Raw genomic sequence first — 19,153 nt, 5'->3', positions numbered from 1 at the left:
ATTAACTGATCTCAGCCTCTGAAGTGCTAAGTGTACAGGCATGTACCATCATGCCTAGTTGCAATCTTTTTCTTACCTTACCAGCTCTCAGAACTTTGTTACATTTGTATACCATGTCTTTAATACTGTTGACAGCTCTAGTTTTTTACCTTTTTAGTGTGTAACCTCTCATCTCTTGCCTGGTTCTTCTTTCCTAGTCTCACTTAGATCCAACCTCAGGGAATAATTCTCTTTGCCCTTTTGTCTGTGTATCGTGGCTTCTTTGAAAAGTCTCAGCTAATTGTCTTCCTTTAGCAGTCCTCACAAGCACAATGAGAGAAAGATCGTGTAACTTATTGTTCATTAGTACTTCAATGAGTTCCTCATCTCTGGTACCATCTTAAGGTACCTCTCTCTGTCCCTCTCTCCCCTCTCAGTGTATCTCCTAGTCCCTCGCCAGCTCTGTTTGATTCCTTATCAGGAATATTGTAGATATTCACTCTTTTTCCTGTTCTCTCTTATTGTTTTTAAAAGATATCTTTTGGTTCAATTTCAAAGCAGCAAGAACTTCAAATCTGCTTCCTCCTCCTGCACGCTGCTAACTTCTGCTTTCTCCTCCTCCCTTTCTTCCCACTTCACTAAGAGATAGAGAAGTATTTAGTCCTTAATACTCCAGTGCTGGCTTCTACCTGTATCTCCCAAAGGACTTCAGGCAGTCCTCCTTTCCATTGTATCATTTGCGGGTTTCCCTTGAGTACAAACTCCTGCTATGTAAAGGACATGAAAAAGGGGGGCTGTCCTTCAGCACTTAGATGCTTGTCTCTCACTATGTACCATAAGTAGCAGTTAAAAGAGGAAATGTTAAAATCAAAGTTCCAAGAGAGCCAGGATTATATGCATCTGTTAATTTTTGATATCTAAGTAGGAAATGATTTCTGATGTTTGTTTTCAGTGAAAAAGTTCAAACATGCAAAAAAGTAAAAAAAAACTTCACAAATATCCATTATATCCCAATCTGTATTGTACCATTGATACCTTTTCATCACACATCTAATTAGTACTTCTGTACACATATCAACCCATTTTACTTATACATGCAGTTTTAAAAAGATGTTTATATAAATGAATACTCCCCAGTACATCAGCATGCATATTGTTAGCTATAGTTAAATATTTATTTTGATTCTGTCTTCATAAAATTTGCATGTTATTAAATATACAAGCCTTCCCATTTTTAGACAATATATGCTTCTGAATGGTGATATACTAAATAGTAAGAGCATGCATCATCTTTTTATGCAATGGTTTGTATCATTTGCTAGTTTTCATGATCTACATATTCCTACTGTGGAAAGTTGCAGGCTACTAATCTGTCATCACTCAGCACTGAATTGAAAATGTATACACATAATCATTAGAGCATGTCCAGTGTATCAGTACATGTGCATAACCTAACACTTATCAGATATTACGTATTATCATAGTTCCAGAAAGTCGCATCATACTCCTTTCCTGTGACTCCTGTCCTGTTCTTCCAGAGACAAATTATACTGCTTTTTTCCCAGTGTAGATTAATTTTGCCTATTCTAGAACCTTTTATAACTAAAACAATATGGTAACTATTCTTTGTATAAGTCTTACTTAATTCAACATAACATTTTTGAGGTGCATTTGTACTGTTGTGTATATGATTCATTTGTCTTTCTCTAATATAATTTGTAGAAGAATTTTCTGTAATTGTATTAGATCTCCTAAGGCTTCTAATAAGCTCACATAGATTTGGTTTTGTGTAACAGAAATGTATTTCCTTCACAGTTTGGGAGGCAAATCAAAGAGTGGATGGGTCAGTCTTTCTGTAGGCTTTAAGAGCTTATCTGTCTTTTCCTTATCTAGCCTTTTCTACTTTGATGCTCCTTGCTGTTCTGTGACATGTGTAAACACATCATTCCAATCTCTAACTCTGTCATCAAAATGGCATTCTCCTTGTCTGTGTCTGTGTCTTTCTGTTACCTTTTGAGTATAGTAGTCACTAGATTTTGAACCCACCCTAATCCAGTATTGGCTTACAATGATTTAACAACTGGTATAAACATTATCAAATAATGCCAGTTTGAGGTTCCAAGTAGAGATAAATTTTAGAGGTATTCTGTTCAGCATAGTACATTCTGTCTTCTGACCTCTAAAAATCCAAATTCATCCTAGTACATGCAATATACATATAATCCATCCCAATGGCACTTTCATATAAACTCAAAAAGTCTCATATCTCATTATTTGAATAACATAAATCAGGTATGAATGAGGTTCAGTATATAGTATATCTTGAAACAAAATTTCTTTCTTTGTACCCAGAGACTAAAGTAATTGAAAAAGAATCATGCTACTCTAATATATAATGGTAGCACAGGCATAGGATATACATCTGCTTTCTGAAAGGGCATGAAAAAAGGAGTAAAGTGATTACTAAGCAAGTTAATCACCCAACAGGGCAAGTTTCCTTCCTTAGTCATGCTCTGAGCCCCTTCTGTGGCCTCTGCAACTGGGTCTTTGCTCTTGGAATCACCCTTTCTTCACTTTTGCCCCGTTTTTTTATTTCTTACTAGGCTGCCACCGGTTCTGCTGGTAGAATTCTCAGAAGCCTTGTCAATCTTGAGGAAGTCAAGAGATTCATGCTGTTAGGCCCAAGGCTCTCTGCAGATCCTTCTTAGATAATCCTATCTTTATCCCTGGCTTCTGCTGATTGAATATATGAGTCATCCTCCTAATATCTTCAGTAAAAGTTTGTCTAGCCACAGCCTTGGCCCCTTTTCCAGAGCACAGTCTGGATAGGCCCAGGATTTTCCAGATCATCAAATATTGGCTTCTTTTCTCCTTAATAATAACATTTCAATTTAAATCTTTAATGTTATAGTTTATTATGAGCATCAAGAGGAAACAGCCCTTATCCTCACTTTGGAAGTCTCCTCAGCTACATTTTTCCCCATAACATGAAACCAATTCAGCCAAGTTCCTGACCTTGCATAATAAAGATTACTGTTCCTCCAGGGTCATTCACCCTTTCCTCCTAAGGTCTCTCTAAAGATTCCGTTAACCTTCATAGCTACAGCAATTCTGAGTTTGTGATGAGTGTGTGCATGTGCAGATAGATATATACACATTCTCTCTAGGGTTACACCAGCTTTTTCTACTGTTCACTTTTTTCTAAGCCTTTACCAGAACTGCCTTCAAAATCTGTATTTCTGGCAATGGATTCCTAAAGGAAATTTGGGCTTGTATTATGAAAAATGTCAAAATTCTTCCAGCCTTTACTCATTACTCAATCCCAAAGCCAATTCCTCGTTTTTAGGTATTTGTTAAAGCATCATTCCACTTCCCACTGCAAAACATGAATTAGCTTCCTAGGGTCACCATAAGAAAGCAACAGGAATATAGTTTCTGATGATTATGGAAGTACAAAAGGAAGGTGTTGGCTTCTCTCTTAAGGGTCTGTGGGAGAATACTTTGCACACTTGTCTTCCAACTCTAACTGACAAACCTTTGTTCATAGCTTTCCCATCACTGCTTCTGTAATCACATGACATTTTCCTTCTGCAAATGTGACACTGTGTCTTCATTTGCCTTTTTATAAGAACAGCAGTCTTGGGGGGTGCGGGAGGAGGGGAGGGAGAGGGAACTAGGATTGACATGTGAAGCAAGCTATTTAAAATTAAAATAATAAAAAATACATGAAAAAAAGAACAACAGTCTTTGGACTTAGGCCTTCCTCTAATCTATTATGATTTCATATAATTGATTAATGAAATCTTGATTAATTGTATCCCCAAAGACCTCATTCTCAAGTGAAGTTAAATTCTGAGGCTTTGGGATGTTCTTTTTTTGTTGTTTTTTCGAGACAGAGTTTCTCTGTGGAGCATTGTAGACAGCCTGACCTCGAACTCATAAAGATCCACCACTTCTGCCTCCTGAGTCCTGGGATTAAAGGTGTGCACCACCAACACCTGGCCACTTTGGAATGTTCTTAAACCCAGTATGTTTATTACTGCCTCTTTCTTATCTCTCATTCATATATGTACAGACTGTTTTTAAGTGATATAAGATTGATCATGCTGAAGAGTACTTTAAACATTTATGTTTAATGACATCAATAAATAGTGCAATGGAAAAACTGTAAAAGCCCCTGTATGTTCCTTACAAATCACAGTCCCCTTCTGTTTAGATCTAACTACTGTACTGACTTATGGTAATAATTTTCTTTATTTTTTCACTACTTATATATCTATTAATCACTAGACAGTGTTTACTTTTCCTGTGTTTAAACACCATATCTGCCTACTGAACTGTACATATATACTGGGCCTTCTGAGATACAGTAAATTCATTTTCACTGAAGTATAGTATTCCTTTATATGAACATTGATTGTTTTTCCTGTTCTGCCATAACTGGAAATTTGGGTTCTCATTTGGATGGAGCATCAGTATCAGTCCTGCTACACGGTGCTTCTAGTAGAGGAACCCTGGAATGTATGTCCATGAGTTTCTCAGGATTTATACCTTGGAATGGAATTGAGAGGTAGAGTTCACAAATCCTCCACTTTAATAAAGGTTAACTAATATCTGGAGGGATTTTCCCTCAAGTTGACATTTCAGCAGTCATAGAAGAATGTTTAGATTGCCCCATGTCCTCGTCCATACCAGCTCTTGTCGGACTCTAGTCGGACAAATGTTTCCTTGTCTTCTTTATTCCCTGTGTTAATAATTAACATTACTAATGGTACACTTTACACTTTAGCCCTTATTCAAGTATTATCTTCTTTATTGTTTTGAAATTTTTTCTAGTATGGAGAAAAATTAAAAGAATACCTACCAAACTATTTGAAGTAACCATCAGAGGAAATTAGGATTTATTCTTTTAAATTGTTATGCGTGTGAGTGTTTCACTTGGTTGTATGTACCTTGTGCATGCCTAATGCCCACGGAGATCAGCGGGCATCCATTCTCCTTGTACTATAGTTAATGGGTAGTTGTGAACTGCCATGTGCATGCTGAGAAACAAATCCGAATCTTCTGCCAAAGAAGTAAGCACTCTTAACCACTGAGTTAACTCTTCAGACTGTAGGGTTTATTCTAAGTATTTCATTATGTATCTCCTCAAGGCATTTTCCTATACAGCCGTAATATTATGGTCATCCTTAAGAAATTACTGAGTTACTACTGTAATTTTATCTAATGTACTTTTTGTAATCAGATTTCTAATTTTATCCAAGATATAATCATGGATCATACATTGCATTTAATTTGCTTTAGAATAACTTAATTTGTGTGTGCGTGCGTGTGTGTTTGTGTGTGTGTGTGTTGTGTTAAATATGATTGTGTTTCCAGATATTTATACTTGTCAGGAGTTCAAATCTATATTGTTTGCTTCATTGTGGTTTAATTTCATGTTCTAGATAACTAGTAATGAGGGCACATTCTCACAACTTTCTTGACCATTTGAGCAGCCTCCTTGAATTATTTGCCTGTTTAACAAATGTTAAAATGCCTTTACTTCTGAATATCCTTCCATCTGTTTGCGTCTGTGGCAGGTATAGTCTTTGTTCAGAAATCATGTTGAGCCTGTATCAGAACTATACCTCAGCTCCACAGTTCCTTGAATTCGCAGATCTCAGTGGTCTCCAGTTATCTAAGTGTCACTATAGAAAGGAGGAAGCTGCCGGGCGGTGGTGGTGCACGCCTTTAATCCCAGCACTCTAGAGGCAGAGGCAGGCGGATCTCTGTGAGTTCGAGGCCAGCCTGGTCTACAGAGCGAGTTCCAGGACAGCCTCCTAAGCCACAGAGAAACCCTGTCTCGAAAAACCAAAAAAAAAAAAAAAAAAAGAAAGAAAAGAAAAGAAAGAAAGGAGGAAGCTAGGAATGTGTGGCCGTTATATGCATTGAATATTCTTTCTCTAACTCTCCAGTCATAGGGTATATTTTCCTTTAAGTTTGTACAAATTCTTATCATTGTGGTTATGGATTAATTTGTTGGTTATATGTGTTTAAAATTTCCATTATAATTCTAGCTAATCATTTCACTATCTTTATGAAACCTCTTAGTATCATAAATTTTTCACCTTTATGAAGTAAAGTGTTTAACATTTTCTCTATGCATAAGTCTTTTGTGTTTCAGTTAATCCATTCTGCCTAGTGTGAGTGTAGGAAGGTATTGTTCTTTGCTCTAAAGGTTTATTTTTTGTCCTTCATGCTTAAGTCCTTAATCCACCTGGAATTGATTTATGTATACATTATAAAATATAGTTCCAGTTTAATTTTTTTCCTCAAATAGATAGTCTCTAACCAACACCCAAAGTCTGTACATCTCAGCTTCTTAAAGTGCAAATAGGCATTCTAAAACTGTGGAGAATCACATGGATTGTATACTTTCACTATCAGATAAATTTTATGCACTTACCCAGCTCCAAAAGGAAATTTATTTAGTGACTGTATGAGTCTTTTGTCCATTTTTAAGTTTGTGTGGTATTGATATTTTTAGCATTGTGTAGTGAGATTTCTTTGTGTATTTTATAAGGTGTAATGCTTACTTCTGGTCTGTAGTTTATTTGTTCTTGTGTTCTTTTTATAATTTTTAAATTTAATTTAAATTAGAAACAAGTTTGCTTCACATCTCAATCCCAGCTCCCCCCCCCCCCCCGCTCCCCTTCAATCCTCCCCCATCCCCTTCCCCAGTTCCCACTCCACTGTCCAAGGAGGGTGAGTCCCTTCATGGGGGATCTCCAAAGTCTGTCATATGGTCTAGGGTAGGGCCTAGGCCTTCCCTCATGTGTCCAGGCAGAGACAGCATCCCTCCACGTGGAATGGGCTCGCAAAGTCCATCTGGATGACAAGGCTAAGTACTGATCTATTACCTGAGGCCCCAAAGGATGCTGAGGCCTTCTCACTGACACCCACATTCAGGAGGTCTGGATCAGTCCCATGCTTGCCTCTCCGCTATCAATCTGGGGTCTATGAGCTCCCCCTTGTTCAGGTCAGCTGTTTCTGTGGGTTTCACCCGCCAAGTCATAACCCCTTTGCTCATCACTCCTCCCTCTCTACAACTGGGTTCCAGGAATTCAGTTCAGTGTTTATCTGTGGGTGTCTGCCTCTGCTTCCTTCAGCCACTGGATGAACGTTCTAGGATGGCACACAAGGAAGTCGTCAATCATGTTATAGGGAAGGGCATTTAAGGTAGCCTCTCACTATTGCTTAGATTGCTAGTTGGTGTCATCCTTGTAGGCCTCTGAACATCTCACTAGTACCAGATCTCTCCTCAAACCTATAATGGCTCCTTCTATTATGGTATCTCTCATTCTGCTCTACTCTATTCTTCCCCCTACTCCACTTTCCTGCTCCCCGTGTCCTTACCCCCTCTCTTTCTCCCAGCTTCCTTACCCCCCCCGTGCTCCTAATCCCCTCAGAAGATTCTGTCCTGTTCCCCTTCTCTGGATTGCCATGCATATCTGTCTTAGGGTCCTCCCTGTTTCTCAGACTTTCTGGCTGGGTGTTCTTGTGTTCTTAATGGCGTCTTGAAGCACACATATTTTGTATTAATGAAGTTCATTTTAGAAATTTATTCTGTCATGATGCTTTGGGTATCTTTTTTTTTATTGTCTAATCTTTTTTTTTCCAGTTTAAATTTGGATAAGAAACAAGGTTGCTTCACAAGTCAGTTCCAGGTCCCTCTCCCATTCCCTCCCTTCCTCCCGAGCCCTCCCCCCGTTATCCCCTCATTTCCCCAGGGAGGGTGAGGCCCTCCATGGGGGTGTGCATAGTCTGTCATTTCATATAGGGCAGGGCCTAGACCCTTCCCCAAGAGTTCGGGTGAGAGTGCACCTCACATTGTTCTATGGGAGTCCAAAGTCCGTGTGTATACTTGGGATGGGTACTGATCTGCTGCCCAAGGCTCAATAGATTCCCTAGGCCTCCTCACTGACACCCAGATTCAGGGGGTCTTGATCAGTCCCATGCTGGCTTCCCAGGCTGATGCCTGGGATTCAAGAGTTAACCTTTGTCTGGTCAGCTGTTTCTGGGGGTTAAACCAGCCCAGTCTTAATCCCTTTGATCATCAGTCCTCCCTCTCTGTTACTGGCTTTCTTGAGTTCAGCTCAGTACTTAACCAAGGGAGTCTGCCTCTTCTTCGATCAGCCACTAAATAAAGTTTCTGTTTCCCAGACTCTCTGGATTGAAGGTTGGCACTCCCCAGATCTATGTCTATAATCCATATATGAGAGAGTACATGCCATGTTTCTCTTTTTGTGACTGGGTTACCTCACTCAGGATGGTTTCTTCTAGTGTCGTCCATTTGCCTGCGAATCTCATGATTCCATTATTTTTTTTCTGCTGAATAGTACTCCATTGTGTAGATGTACCACATTTTCTCTATGCACTCTTCAGGTGAGGGACATCTAGGTTGCTTCCAAGTTCTGGCAATTACAAATGGAACAGACATCTTTGTTGTATGAATGGGCCTCTTTTGGATATATGCCTAAGAGTGGAGTTGCTGGGTCTTGTGGTAGGTTTATTCCCATTTTTCTGAGGAATCTCCATACTGATTTCCAAAGTGGCTGAACCAGTTGGCACTCCCACCAGCAATGGAGGAGTGTCCCCCTTTCACCACATCCTCTCCAGCATAAATTGTCATTGGTGTTTTTGATTTTAGCCATTCTGACAGGGGTGAGATGGTATCTGAGAGTTGTTTTGATTTGCATTTCCCGGATGGCTAAGGATGTTGAGCACTTTCTCAAGTGCCTCTCAGCCATTTTAGACTCCTCTATTGAAAACTCTCTATTTAGTTCTGCAGCCCACTTTTTAATAGGGTCCTTTGGTGTTTTGGAGACTTGCTTCTTGAGTTCTTTGTAAATTTTGGAGATCAACCCTCTGTCAGATGTGGGATTAGTGAATATTTTTTCCCATTCTGTGGGCTGCCTTTTTGTCTTGCTGACTGTGTCCTTTGCTTTACAGAAGCTTCTCAGTTTAGTATTATTTCCTGGAATCAAAGTAAAAAAATATATAGTGTTTTGTCCTTTTCTAGAATACCCACTGTCTTAGTTCTTCTATATTTTTGCATGGAAGACCTTGATTTTATATGAAGATTCCCGATTGATTAACACTGTATTTAGCAAATACATTTTTCCCATTGAATTTCCTTGTACAATTTTGTTCCTTTGATCTATGTCTGTCTTTATGTTTAAAATCCCTATTGGATGGACCTTTATAGTGAGTTTGACATTCATAGTAACTCCTCCAACTTTATTTCTTCTATCCTAGGTCTTTTGTATCTATGCAGATTTTGGCAACACCATATTTATTTTTCTACAAATTTACTGGAATTTAGGGGAGTTTTGATTGAATCTGTCACTTAATTTAGAAAATAATGTCATTTTTAGTGACAGTTTCTTCTAGTCCATTAACACAGAATGTCTTTTCCTTTTTCAGATTGTCTACAATTTATCTCATCATTATCTTATATATTGTAGTGTACCAAACTTATTTTTCTCATAGTAAATTTGTCTCTAACCATTTTATTCATTTTGACACTCTTTTGAATAGAATTGTTTCATTTTCCTATTCTTGTCTGCAAGTATATAGAAATAAGTTGGGTTAGTCTAACATGATCTAATTAAATGTTTTATTGGTTTTTTATTAGTATATTGATTTTATTATGGATAGCTTGGAATTTTCCTAATAGCAAAAAAGCATGTTTCCATGAATAAAGACAGTTTTACTTTCCAACCTGAAAACTTACTGTTTATTTTAGTTTTTGCCCTCTTGTAATCTCTAAAACCTTTAGTACATTGTTGAGTGGAAGTAATGTGAGCTAATGACTTTGTTTTATTCCCAGTCTTCCTTTAATGTAATATTCATATTAGTTCTTTGGGAATTTTATACAGTTAAGCTGTAGTTTGATCATATGCACCCTCTACTCCTCCTTATTGCTATCACATCCACATTCACCTTTCCACATCCCCAATTTCCTATTCTCTCATTTTTCACAGTAACCAGTGGAGTCTAATTTGTGGTATTTGTATCTACATGGGTGTAGTCTTTCCTTAGAACATGATTAGCTTGCCAGAGGCCACACCCTTAAAGAAAACTGACAGTTCCTCCCATAAAAGCCATCAGTTGTCAATAACTCCTGAGGGGTGTAGGCTGAGTACCCTACTCCACTTCCTTCTAGACTGTTGACTGACTTGATCCTGTGCAGGTCTTAATGCTAGCACAGCTGCTTGTGAGTTCATGAGTGCAGCAGTCCTGTCGTGTCCACAAGCCAGCCTTTTAAATAAAGTATTTATTTTATTTGTATTCGTGTGTGTGTGTGTTGCGTGTGCGCTCGTGTGTGTGAAGGTGCCTTTGGAAGTCAGAAAAGGGGTCAGATCCCTTTGAAGTTGGTGTTGAACTGGCTGGCATAGGTGCTAGAAACCAAACACAACTTCTTTGGAAGAGCAGTGCTCTTAACTGCTGAACCATCTCTCCAGTCTCTTTATTCTCAATCTTCATGGGGAAACATCTGTTTTTAACCAGTAATCTTAGCTCTAGGTTTTCTATATATGCTCTGTTGCAGTACATTACTTTCTTATGGGTACTATAATTAATCATTGTACATCTGATGCCTTAAAGCAACATAGGTTTCCTATAGCATAGTTGTAGAGATCAGAAATCCTAAGATAAAGTTGTTAAAAATGGTTCTCAAATTCAGTGAGCTTTGTTCAGCTTCTAGAAACCACTAGCATTCTTTGACTCGTGGGCCCTTCCTCACATTATTCTAACTGCTACATAATGTCATCACATTTGATATTTTTACATCTAGGTTCATGAGAGACATTGTTCTGTGGTTTTATTCTATCCTTGTTTACTTTTGGTGTCTAGGGTACTAATAGAACTATTTGGAAAACGTTCCTTCTTTCTCTGCTTTCTAAGTTTTGTACAAGATTGGTATTTGTTCTTTAAATGTTTCATATACTTCACCAATGAATTCAACTGAACCAGGATGTTTCTTTGGTTAGCATTACTAATTCAGCCTCTTGTGAAAGATTCAGTAAGTTATTCTTTTTTCTACAATCTGCTTTGATAATTTTTATATCTGCGAATTTGTCAATTCCTATAAATTTTCTACCTTGTTGACTTCAAGTTTTTCCAATGTTTCTTTATAATCATTTTCATTTCCGTGAGTGGTGGTTCTTCCTCTTTAGTTCATAATTTCAATCATTTTTTTCTCTTCTCGCCTATTTTCTTGGGTGTGTTAGCATGTGATTTATCATTTAGTTAAATTCTTCAAAGAAACAGATGGGGCTGTTCAGATCCACTTTGTGTGGCATTTTATGTGCCTAATACTAAGTAATCTCCACAAGAAAGTCTTATCCACAAGGAACGGGATCTTGCACCTTCTCATGCTACCCGGGGTTGGGGTAATGTTGGTGTAACCAGACCGCCAGCCATCTAGATGGATGCTAAGCTGACTCATGTCTGAGTCTCACAGCTTTAAGGTTCCACACTGGCTCAGGTACTTCAGGGCCCATGTGTCGGTGATATATGACAAAATACAAGGGTGCCTACAACACTGATGTGCATGTGCCTAGAAAATTGTTGTGCTCCCATCTGTGAGTACTGGCCTGTACTGGCCTGCTGAGAGCTGTGGTGCACAAGGTTCGGGCATGATTAGTAGAGATAGTTTCTTGGCCACTAAAGCTGATTCTAAGGTGAGTTATAGCTGACCCTCACAGTTGCCAGGGCTTGTCTGTTCCACAGGTTGGGTGAGAGTACCCTATTTCCACCCTGATGCTAGAACTGATACAGTGGACATGGGTATCTATAGGTGCCTAGATCTCTACATAATATGGGGATGCACCTAGAGGGTACAGCTGAGCTCTGGACTGTGCTTGGAACCTTTAGTTTCTACTCAGTGCTGGCTTTCAGCGTGGTGGGCTTGACACAGAAGAATTTAGCTTTCATGTGAGTAAGTAGAGTCCAGCTATTTACTGTGTCTCTTGAGGTTGGAGGAAGGGTTTGGAGTAGTCTATTCCTCAGAGCCTAATGTCCTTCTCACAATTCAGTCTACAGATACTGACCTAACGGTAGAAACCCTGCACTAGATTTCATTGTGGCAGGCCTAGATTTAATTCTCTGTCCAGGCTAATTTTCCTGGAGTTGGTGAAGGAGTTTTTTGTTTTGTTTGATTTGGGTTTTTTTTTTTTGCCTTTTTCATAGCTATTCATTATGATGTATTTGTAGGGAAAAATTGCTAGATGTTTTCTGCCAGCTGCCAACTCTTTTTTTTTCCGAGACAGGGTCTCATTCTGCAGCCTTAGCTGGTCTGAAACTCTGTGTATATCAGGTTGGCCTCAAACTCACAGAAATCTGTGTCTCTGATTCCTGAGAGCTGGGATTAAAATTTGTGCTACCCCACCCATCTCCAACCATCTTTCATTATAGGGTCTTTGCTTTTATTGATCTCTCCTGAGAACACAGAATGGTGCCTGGCTCATAGTGGTCATTGAGTAATAGAATACTTATACAGCTCCCGTGGTTCTGCAGCCTCTCTGATATGGTATTGGCATGATTTGATATATTTTCAAACTCAGGGGTTTTTATGGATCTCACTCCTCATCTGACGTGCATTTCACCAATCTCTAATATGATCAAACACTTTTTTATATATCTATTAGCTATGTGTTTTTTCTCTTATGGAAGATTCATCAGACATGAGCTCATTTTCCCCTTGTTTCTTACAGATACATGAAAGTTCATAGATTCAGCATTCATATGCTCTAATCATTATCTGTGTAGTAAATATCTTATCCAGTGTTTTTTCTATCTATTTATGACACTTTTATTTTTATTTATTGGGTGCCTTGTGCCATGGCATATGAGTAGAAGTCAGAAGACAACCTCTGGGGGATTAGTTCTCTCCTTCCACATCTGGGCCCCAGGGATTGAACTCAGGTCAGCAGATTTTGTGGGCAGTGCCTTTATTCACTGAACCATTGTTGACCCACTTTATGACACTTTTGATGAACAGGAATTTCTTAATTTTAATGTAGCTATATTGGGTAACCGTTGAAATATAATTTTAGTTTTTGAAATTAAAAATTAAAATATATATTTTCTCCCTTCCCTTTCCTCCTTCTTAGTCCTTCCTGTATATTTCCCCCTTTGCTCTGTCCCAAATTTATGGCTTCTTTTTCTTGAGTCTACCTTCTGTATCTTTCGAGATAAATACTCTTGTGCATTCTGGTAGAAATACAGAAGAGTACAACTCCTACAGGGTGAAATTTATATATAAAAATGACATTGACATTTACTCTTACTCTTTGTCTCAGCAATTTCACTTCTTAGAATGTATTTGAAACAAATGTTTGAAACACACCAAATTTTATATATACACATATATATTTATGTATGTATTGTGTACATATATATGGATATTTATGTATATATGTATACATACACGGCTAATTTTCAGGGCATAGTTCAAAATAGCATTAAGATTGGATAGAAGAACTATATTTTAGTGTTTCTTAGTAGGAAAGTATTTAAATAACTATTGTACGGTGAAGTATTATGTAACTGTAAGAAGGCAAAAAGTAGTTTTTACATTAACATGGAAATATTTATGGGATATATTATTAAATCCAAAATATAAAGCTTCAGACCAGTATTTATGTAGGAGAAAGGTATAACTAATGAATTGCATGCATGTATGTATGTATATATATATATATACATATTCAAAAAAGGAAATACTGGAGCTATAGATCAAACTTAATAAGAACTAGTATTTATGGGGAAGGAAGGGAATGAAATGAAGGGATCCGAGATGGAATGATACTTTGTAAAGGTGCTGATAACCCTTTTCACTTTAGAGCCATATACATGCTTTACATGATTACACATGTAATGAAAACGTTAATCAAAAACAGAAAAGGACTGGGAATATACTTCACAGTTGAGTGCTTGCTTAGCGTGCACTAAGTCCTGGATTCAGTCCCCAGGATCACACACACACAAAACGCAAGAAAGAATAAATCCATAAAATTCAAAAACAACCCGAAGCAAATAAAGCAAATAATAAACAGAGTTGATAGAATAACCACACAGAAAATAATTACTGTAGCGACTTTAAAGTAATGCCTGTCTATTACTAATAATATATACTCTAAGGACTGCAAAAATATAAAAGTATATTCGATCATTTTATTGTTGTTAGCCATGTTAGTATTGCTAGTGGTGTTTCTTAGTTATGTGAGTATATTGTTTAAGAACGCTAATAAGCCACTTTGATGATATTAGCATCTGAGGAACCAGAAATAAAGCTCAGTGATAGAGAACTTGCTTAGAAGGCAAGCAGCCCTGGGTTTGATCCCCAGGTTTCCACAAAACAACCCTCCAAACAAAATAAAATAAAAGATATATAAGTATAAAATGAGAATTTAAGAATAAATCTTGTCATATTAAATTTGAATCAGAAATGCTGTTATAAATTTAAGACCTGTTTTTTTTCTCCTATTAATGCTCGAGGTTTGTCTACTGTAAAGGCTTAGAAGCAACAACAATGAACACTCTGAACACCAGTAGTTTCTAAGTACCTTTCATTAAAAGGGGCCAAGAATCCTTGGAAAAATAGTTCAGGTTCAAGTTAGAAAATGTACAAGATAAGCTTGGGATAGCTTGCTGTGTCAGAAAATCAGAAAGCAATAAAGGAGCTGGTTGAAAGGAATGCTTGTGGGTACTGGGCAGGACAGTTTGTCCACTACCACAAATAGTCACTATATTTAATTGAAATACATACATACATTATATAAAAATACATGATTTCATAATTGTACTACAAATAACCACTGGTCACCATTAGGTATTTCTAAAGCAATAGTTCCTTATTCTCATAAATACTGAAGAACATATAGAATCAATTATTTATCCTGCTTTTCTTACATTAACTATATTCAGGAAAACTAAAAAGTTGCTGACTATAGAATCCAGATTAAAACTACAAAAGAAGTAATAGAGTCAGGGAAACCCCATTTTGTAATTCCTAATAAATTAATAGATATAAACAGTAATTGTCAATGGATATAAAGCCAATTAGGTAAAAATTGAATAGGAGTACATAATAATTGAGGGATATAACAAACACCATTTAAATTCATGGATTAATTTCAACGTTACTAAAAATGTGCCTATTGAATATTATGTGCCTTTAGACATGGTACAATAGAAAATATATACTAATTATGAAAATTTTTGCTTTAAATATTGAATATGAATCTAAATCTTTACAGAAATAATCTTCAATGTAGCTTTCTAGAATATTAATAATGGTCTTTATTCTGGATAATCTGGAATCTAAGAACTGTATATATATATATATATATATACATATGTTGGACATTTGAAATGTACCAAATTTGACCCAAATTGATTTAAAAAAAGCATAACCAAGTAACCAATGATACCTGTATTTGACTAGATTAAAGTGTCAAAAATAAAAGAAATTTTGAACAAGTTATCATCGGAAAACATTTTATTAAATCAATTTGTTCACAAGACAGATAATGATTGTATACTATCAATGGACAGAGAGGAAAAGTCAATGAAGGGACGGGACAGAAAAATATTTTCAAAGTCATAATAGCCAAAACTGACTTATATCTTGATTAAATAACCAAGTATTTCAAAAGTCAGTGAAATAATAAAGGTCATTCAAATAGAAATTTGGAATTAGGTGCTACTTAGGAATTACGAAGTTCATAAATATGAAAATGCCATCCTGGTTCTGTTCTTCAGATGTCCTTGTGAGTTAGAGGTATGTATACTTGTATGAGCTTGAGGTTTCTTGGTGCCTTACTTCCTTTGCCATGTATTAGCCTTGCTCAAATGCAGTTTTAAGATACATGCACATTCACATGTACATGCACACACACTTGCTACATGTTATAAAAACCTTTCCTAAAAGAGGTTCTGTATCTGAGATCCAAATTTTTATTTTTATTAATTTTTAAAAAGTTATACTGGGGAGGCTTTGTAGAACTTCCATATCTCTTTGTCTTGATCCAGATGAACCCCCAAAGAAGAACAAAGGTGATCCCATGAACAACCTGGAAGGTTTTTACCACGAGACTATAATGAAAAACCGTCTTGAAGAGTTCCAACTTATGAGAGGTGAACCCTTTGCTTCCCACTCACTGGTCTCAGCTACATCAGTGGGTGATAGTGACACAGCTGAGAACCCATCACTACTCCAGGACAAGGGAAAACAGGCAGCACAGGGTAAAGGCCCCAGTCTCCATGTGGCAAAAGTTATTGATTTTCTACCTGAGCAGTGTTGGACTGGGCCTAAGAAGCTGACGCAACCAATAGAATTTATCCCTGAAGATGAGATCCAGAGAAACCGTTTGTCAGAGGAGGAGATCCGAAACATCCCTATGTTTTCTTCATATAACCCAGGGGAACCAAACAAGGTATAGGCCAAATCAAGAACACAACATGAGTTGTTTTCACGTTATTTACTTCTGCCTAATGGAACATTTTAAAATTACCTTTGATTATGCCAAAGATTATGACATAGCTATTCTGTTTGTCCTTAACCTTAACCATCATTTTCCACACACTATTAAGTAGCCTATTTCCTACCATGTTCTGTGTGCCTTTCTTAGATTTAAAGTCCCCCCATATTTTTTAAATAATAATGAGATCTAGAAGCTCTGAATTATAGGAAAAGTAACCACCAATTTCTTAGTGGTTGACCACCTGGTTATAGGTCCCATTAACAGCACAAATCCTTAAAGCATTAATTTTTATCTTAATTTAAGAAAGCAGAATAAAGAATAATATTCCCTGATTTAAAAAAATGGATGAAGGGATACTGAAGTACTTTCAGTGTCTTTCTGTTTTGTTAGCTCCACTTTCATTTACTTTTTGTCATGAGCTGTTACTAACATGCCAAAGAATAAATATCCCATGAATAAGTTAGGGAATATCTGTGTACTTGGCTAGCCATGTTGATTAATTAAGATTTAGTATTTTTTCCTATTTTCTTAGTTTTAAAAAGGAGTAAAGCGCTGGGCAGTGGTGGCGCACGCCTTTAATCCCAGCACTCGGGAGGCAGAGGCAGGCGGATCTCTGTGAGTTCGAGACCAAGCCTCGTCTACCGAGCAAATTCCAGGACAGCCTCCAAAACAATACCGAGAAACCCTGTCTCGAAACAAACAAACAAAAAAAGTAGTAAAGCATTATGTATTTAGCTGAAGAATTTCATGTATTCTTCATCAATCCCATTCTTCCTTCTTTCCAGTTTTAATCATTATTTTGAATTTGTTCTGTTCTCATGGATATTTTTATGCATTTACTACATACAACTGTATACAACTGTCCCCAACTAATAATAGCTAAATTTACTTTTGTTTGTATGATTGTATGTGAAAGGTATGCATTTAGTAGAATCTATACTCTGGATTTTGAATTTTTATTTTTGTCAAACTAGCAATATGCATTGTGGTGCTCTGGTACCTTATTGAGATGCTGGGCAGCCACAGTAACCTACAGCTCACAGTCAGCTATATATCATGAGGATAAACCATTGATACTCTAGAGTACTAGGTTGCTAAGCAACCTAGATTACATATATTACATATATTACATATATTAAATGCATTTCTAACTTAGGATATTTCAATTTAGAAAGAATTTGTCAATATTATGACCCTATCTTAACCCAAGGTACATCTTAACTGTCCATAAATATTCATAAATATCCATAAATACAGTTTTACACATTTGAAAACTATGTAGATGTTGTCACACTTTACATATTTTTCTGGTACTATTTTGACTCAATATACTCAATATTTTAAAATTATATTTCTAATGATACAAAGAATTACTTAGTATTCCATTATAGAAATATGCTATAATTCATTTGCTTATTTTCTTGATTTGTTTCCCCTCACGTCTTTGCTAAGATTTTATATTAGACTTTTAACTTTACCTACTAGTTTAGAAAAGTAACTTTTTTTAAAATTTGCATATTCCTCATTTCCAGTAAAGATATACAAGTGTTTTTACATTTATCAACCCTTCTTCTACCCTCTGTGAGTTAACTTTCTGTTCCTTTGCCCATAATTTGATATTTTTGCCTTTTGTGCTTATTTATAATGATTATTATTCAGTTTTTAAAATATATTTTATTGTATGTGTGTCACATGTGTTGAGAAAAAACAAAGAAGAGAGTTTTTTGAACCACTAATTACTGAATATTTTCTGAAATTAATGGCTGACTACTAGCCATACATCCGGGAATCTCAGAGAACATTAAGCAATAAGAATACCAAAAACTACATCTAAACATGACATATTTAACCTATAGAAAGGCAAGATAAAGGAAAGAAGGAATACTTTATATAGGATAAAAGAGAATTGCACCAGACTAATCACAAGGCAACACAAGCAATAAGAGGATGGAATGAAATATTAAAAGTTTAGGGAGAAAAAAAATCCCACCCACCCAGAAATCTATCCAGAAAACTTACCTTTTGGTACAGAAGAAACAGAATAACAGTTCTCAAATGAACAAGCATGTAGAGAATTTGTCACAATAAAATTATTCTCATAAGTTTAGGAAAATTAGATAACTTAATAATTTAGATCTATATATAAGAAGAACATAGAGGAAAGAGTACACAAAGATAAAATAAAATAAAATGATTTTCTCATTCTGTCAAACAGAAGTAGAGGGAATACATTTTGTGAGATGAGACTTAGCTTATTACAGAAACCAGTTTAAAATATTAGAATAAAAGAAAATTAAAGCCTCCTATCTGTCTTGTTCATAGAAGCAAAAGTCCTAATTCAAAACAGTTTGAGTGTTATAATGAAATCTACTATTATTTATAATTAGTATATGCTAATGAAAGCATTAATAAGTCTTCTTGAAGTATTTTTATTTATAACATATTAGAAAATAGAATTTATTAATATATAAAAATAATTATAAATGATTATCAACAGATGTCCAAAGCTGATTCAATATTTGAAAATCAATGTAGATTTCATTGGTTCCCTATCAGTAAATTAAATAAGAAAAATCATGTGTTCATTTCACATGATCTAAAAAAAGCATTTGAAAAAATGCCTTAACATCCATTCATGT

At 36.3% G+C, this 19,153-nt stretch overlaps 1 protein-coding gene across 2 annotated transcripts in view; it reads left to right on the top strand.

Annotated features, from left to right (window-relative positions):
- Nucleotides 1-19,153, top strand: part of Rbm41 (RNA binding motif protein 41) — a 54,762-nt gene that overhangs the window by 20,355 nt on the left and 15,254 nt on the right. The window contains exon 5 of one of the 2 annotated variants that reach the window (XM_005076696.4): nucleotides 16,063-16,466. In XM_005076696.4, the coding sequence (XP_005076753.1) occupies nucleotides 16,063-16,466 (404 nt within the window). Of the gene's footprint in view, nucleotides 1-16,011; nucleotides 16,467-19,153 lie in introns of both variants that reach the window. The other variant, XM_040744455.1, reaches the window with a different exon arrangement.

Source organism: Mesocricetus auratus, unplaced genomic scaffold (assembly GCF_017639785.1).
Source record: "Mesocricetus auratus isolate SY011 unplaced genomic scaffold, BCM_Maur_2.0 Super-Scaffold_100003, whole genome shotgun sequence".
In the NCBI taxonomy this organism is placed as follows: domain Eukaryota; kingdom Metazoa; phylum Chordata; class Mammalia; order Rodentia; family Cricetidae; genus Mesocricetus; species Mesocricetus auratus.
The sequence above is the reverse complement of the archived record's forward strand: the minus strand, read 5'-3'. Positions and strand labels throughout refer to the sequence as shown.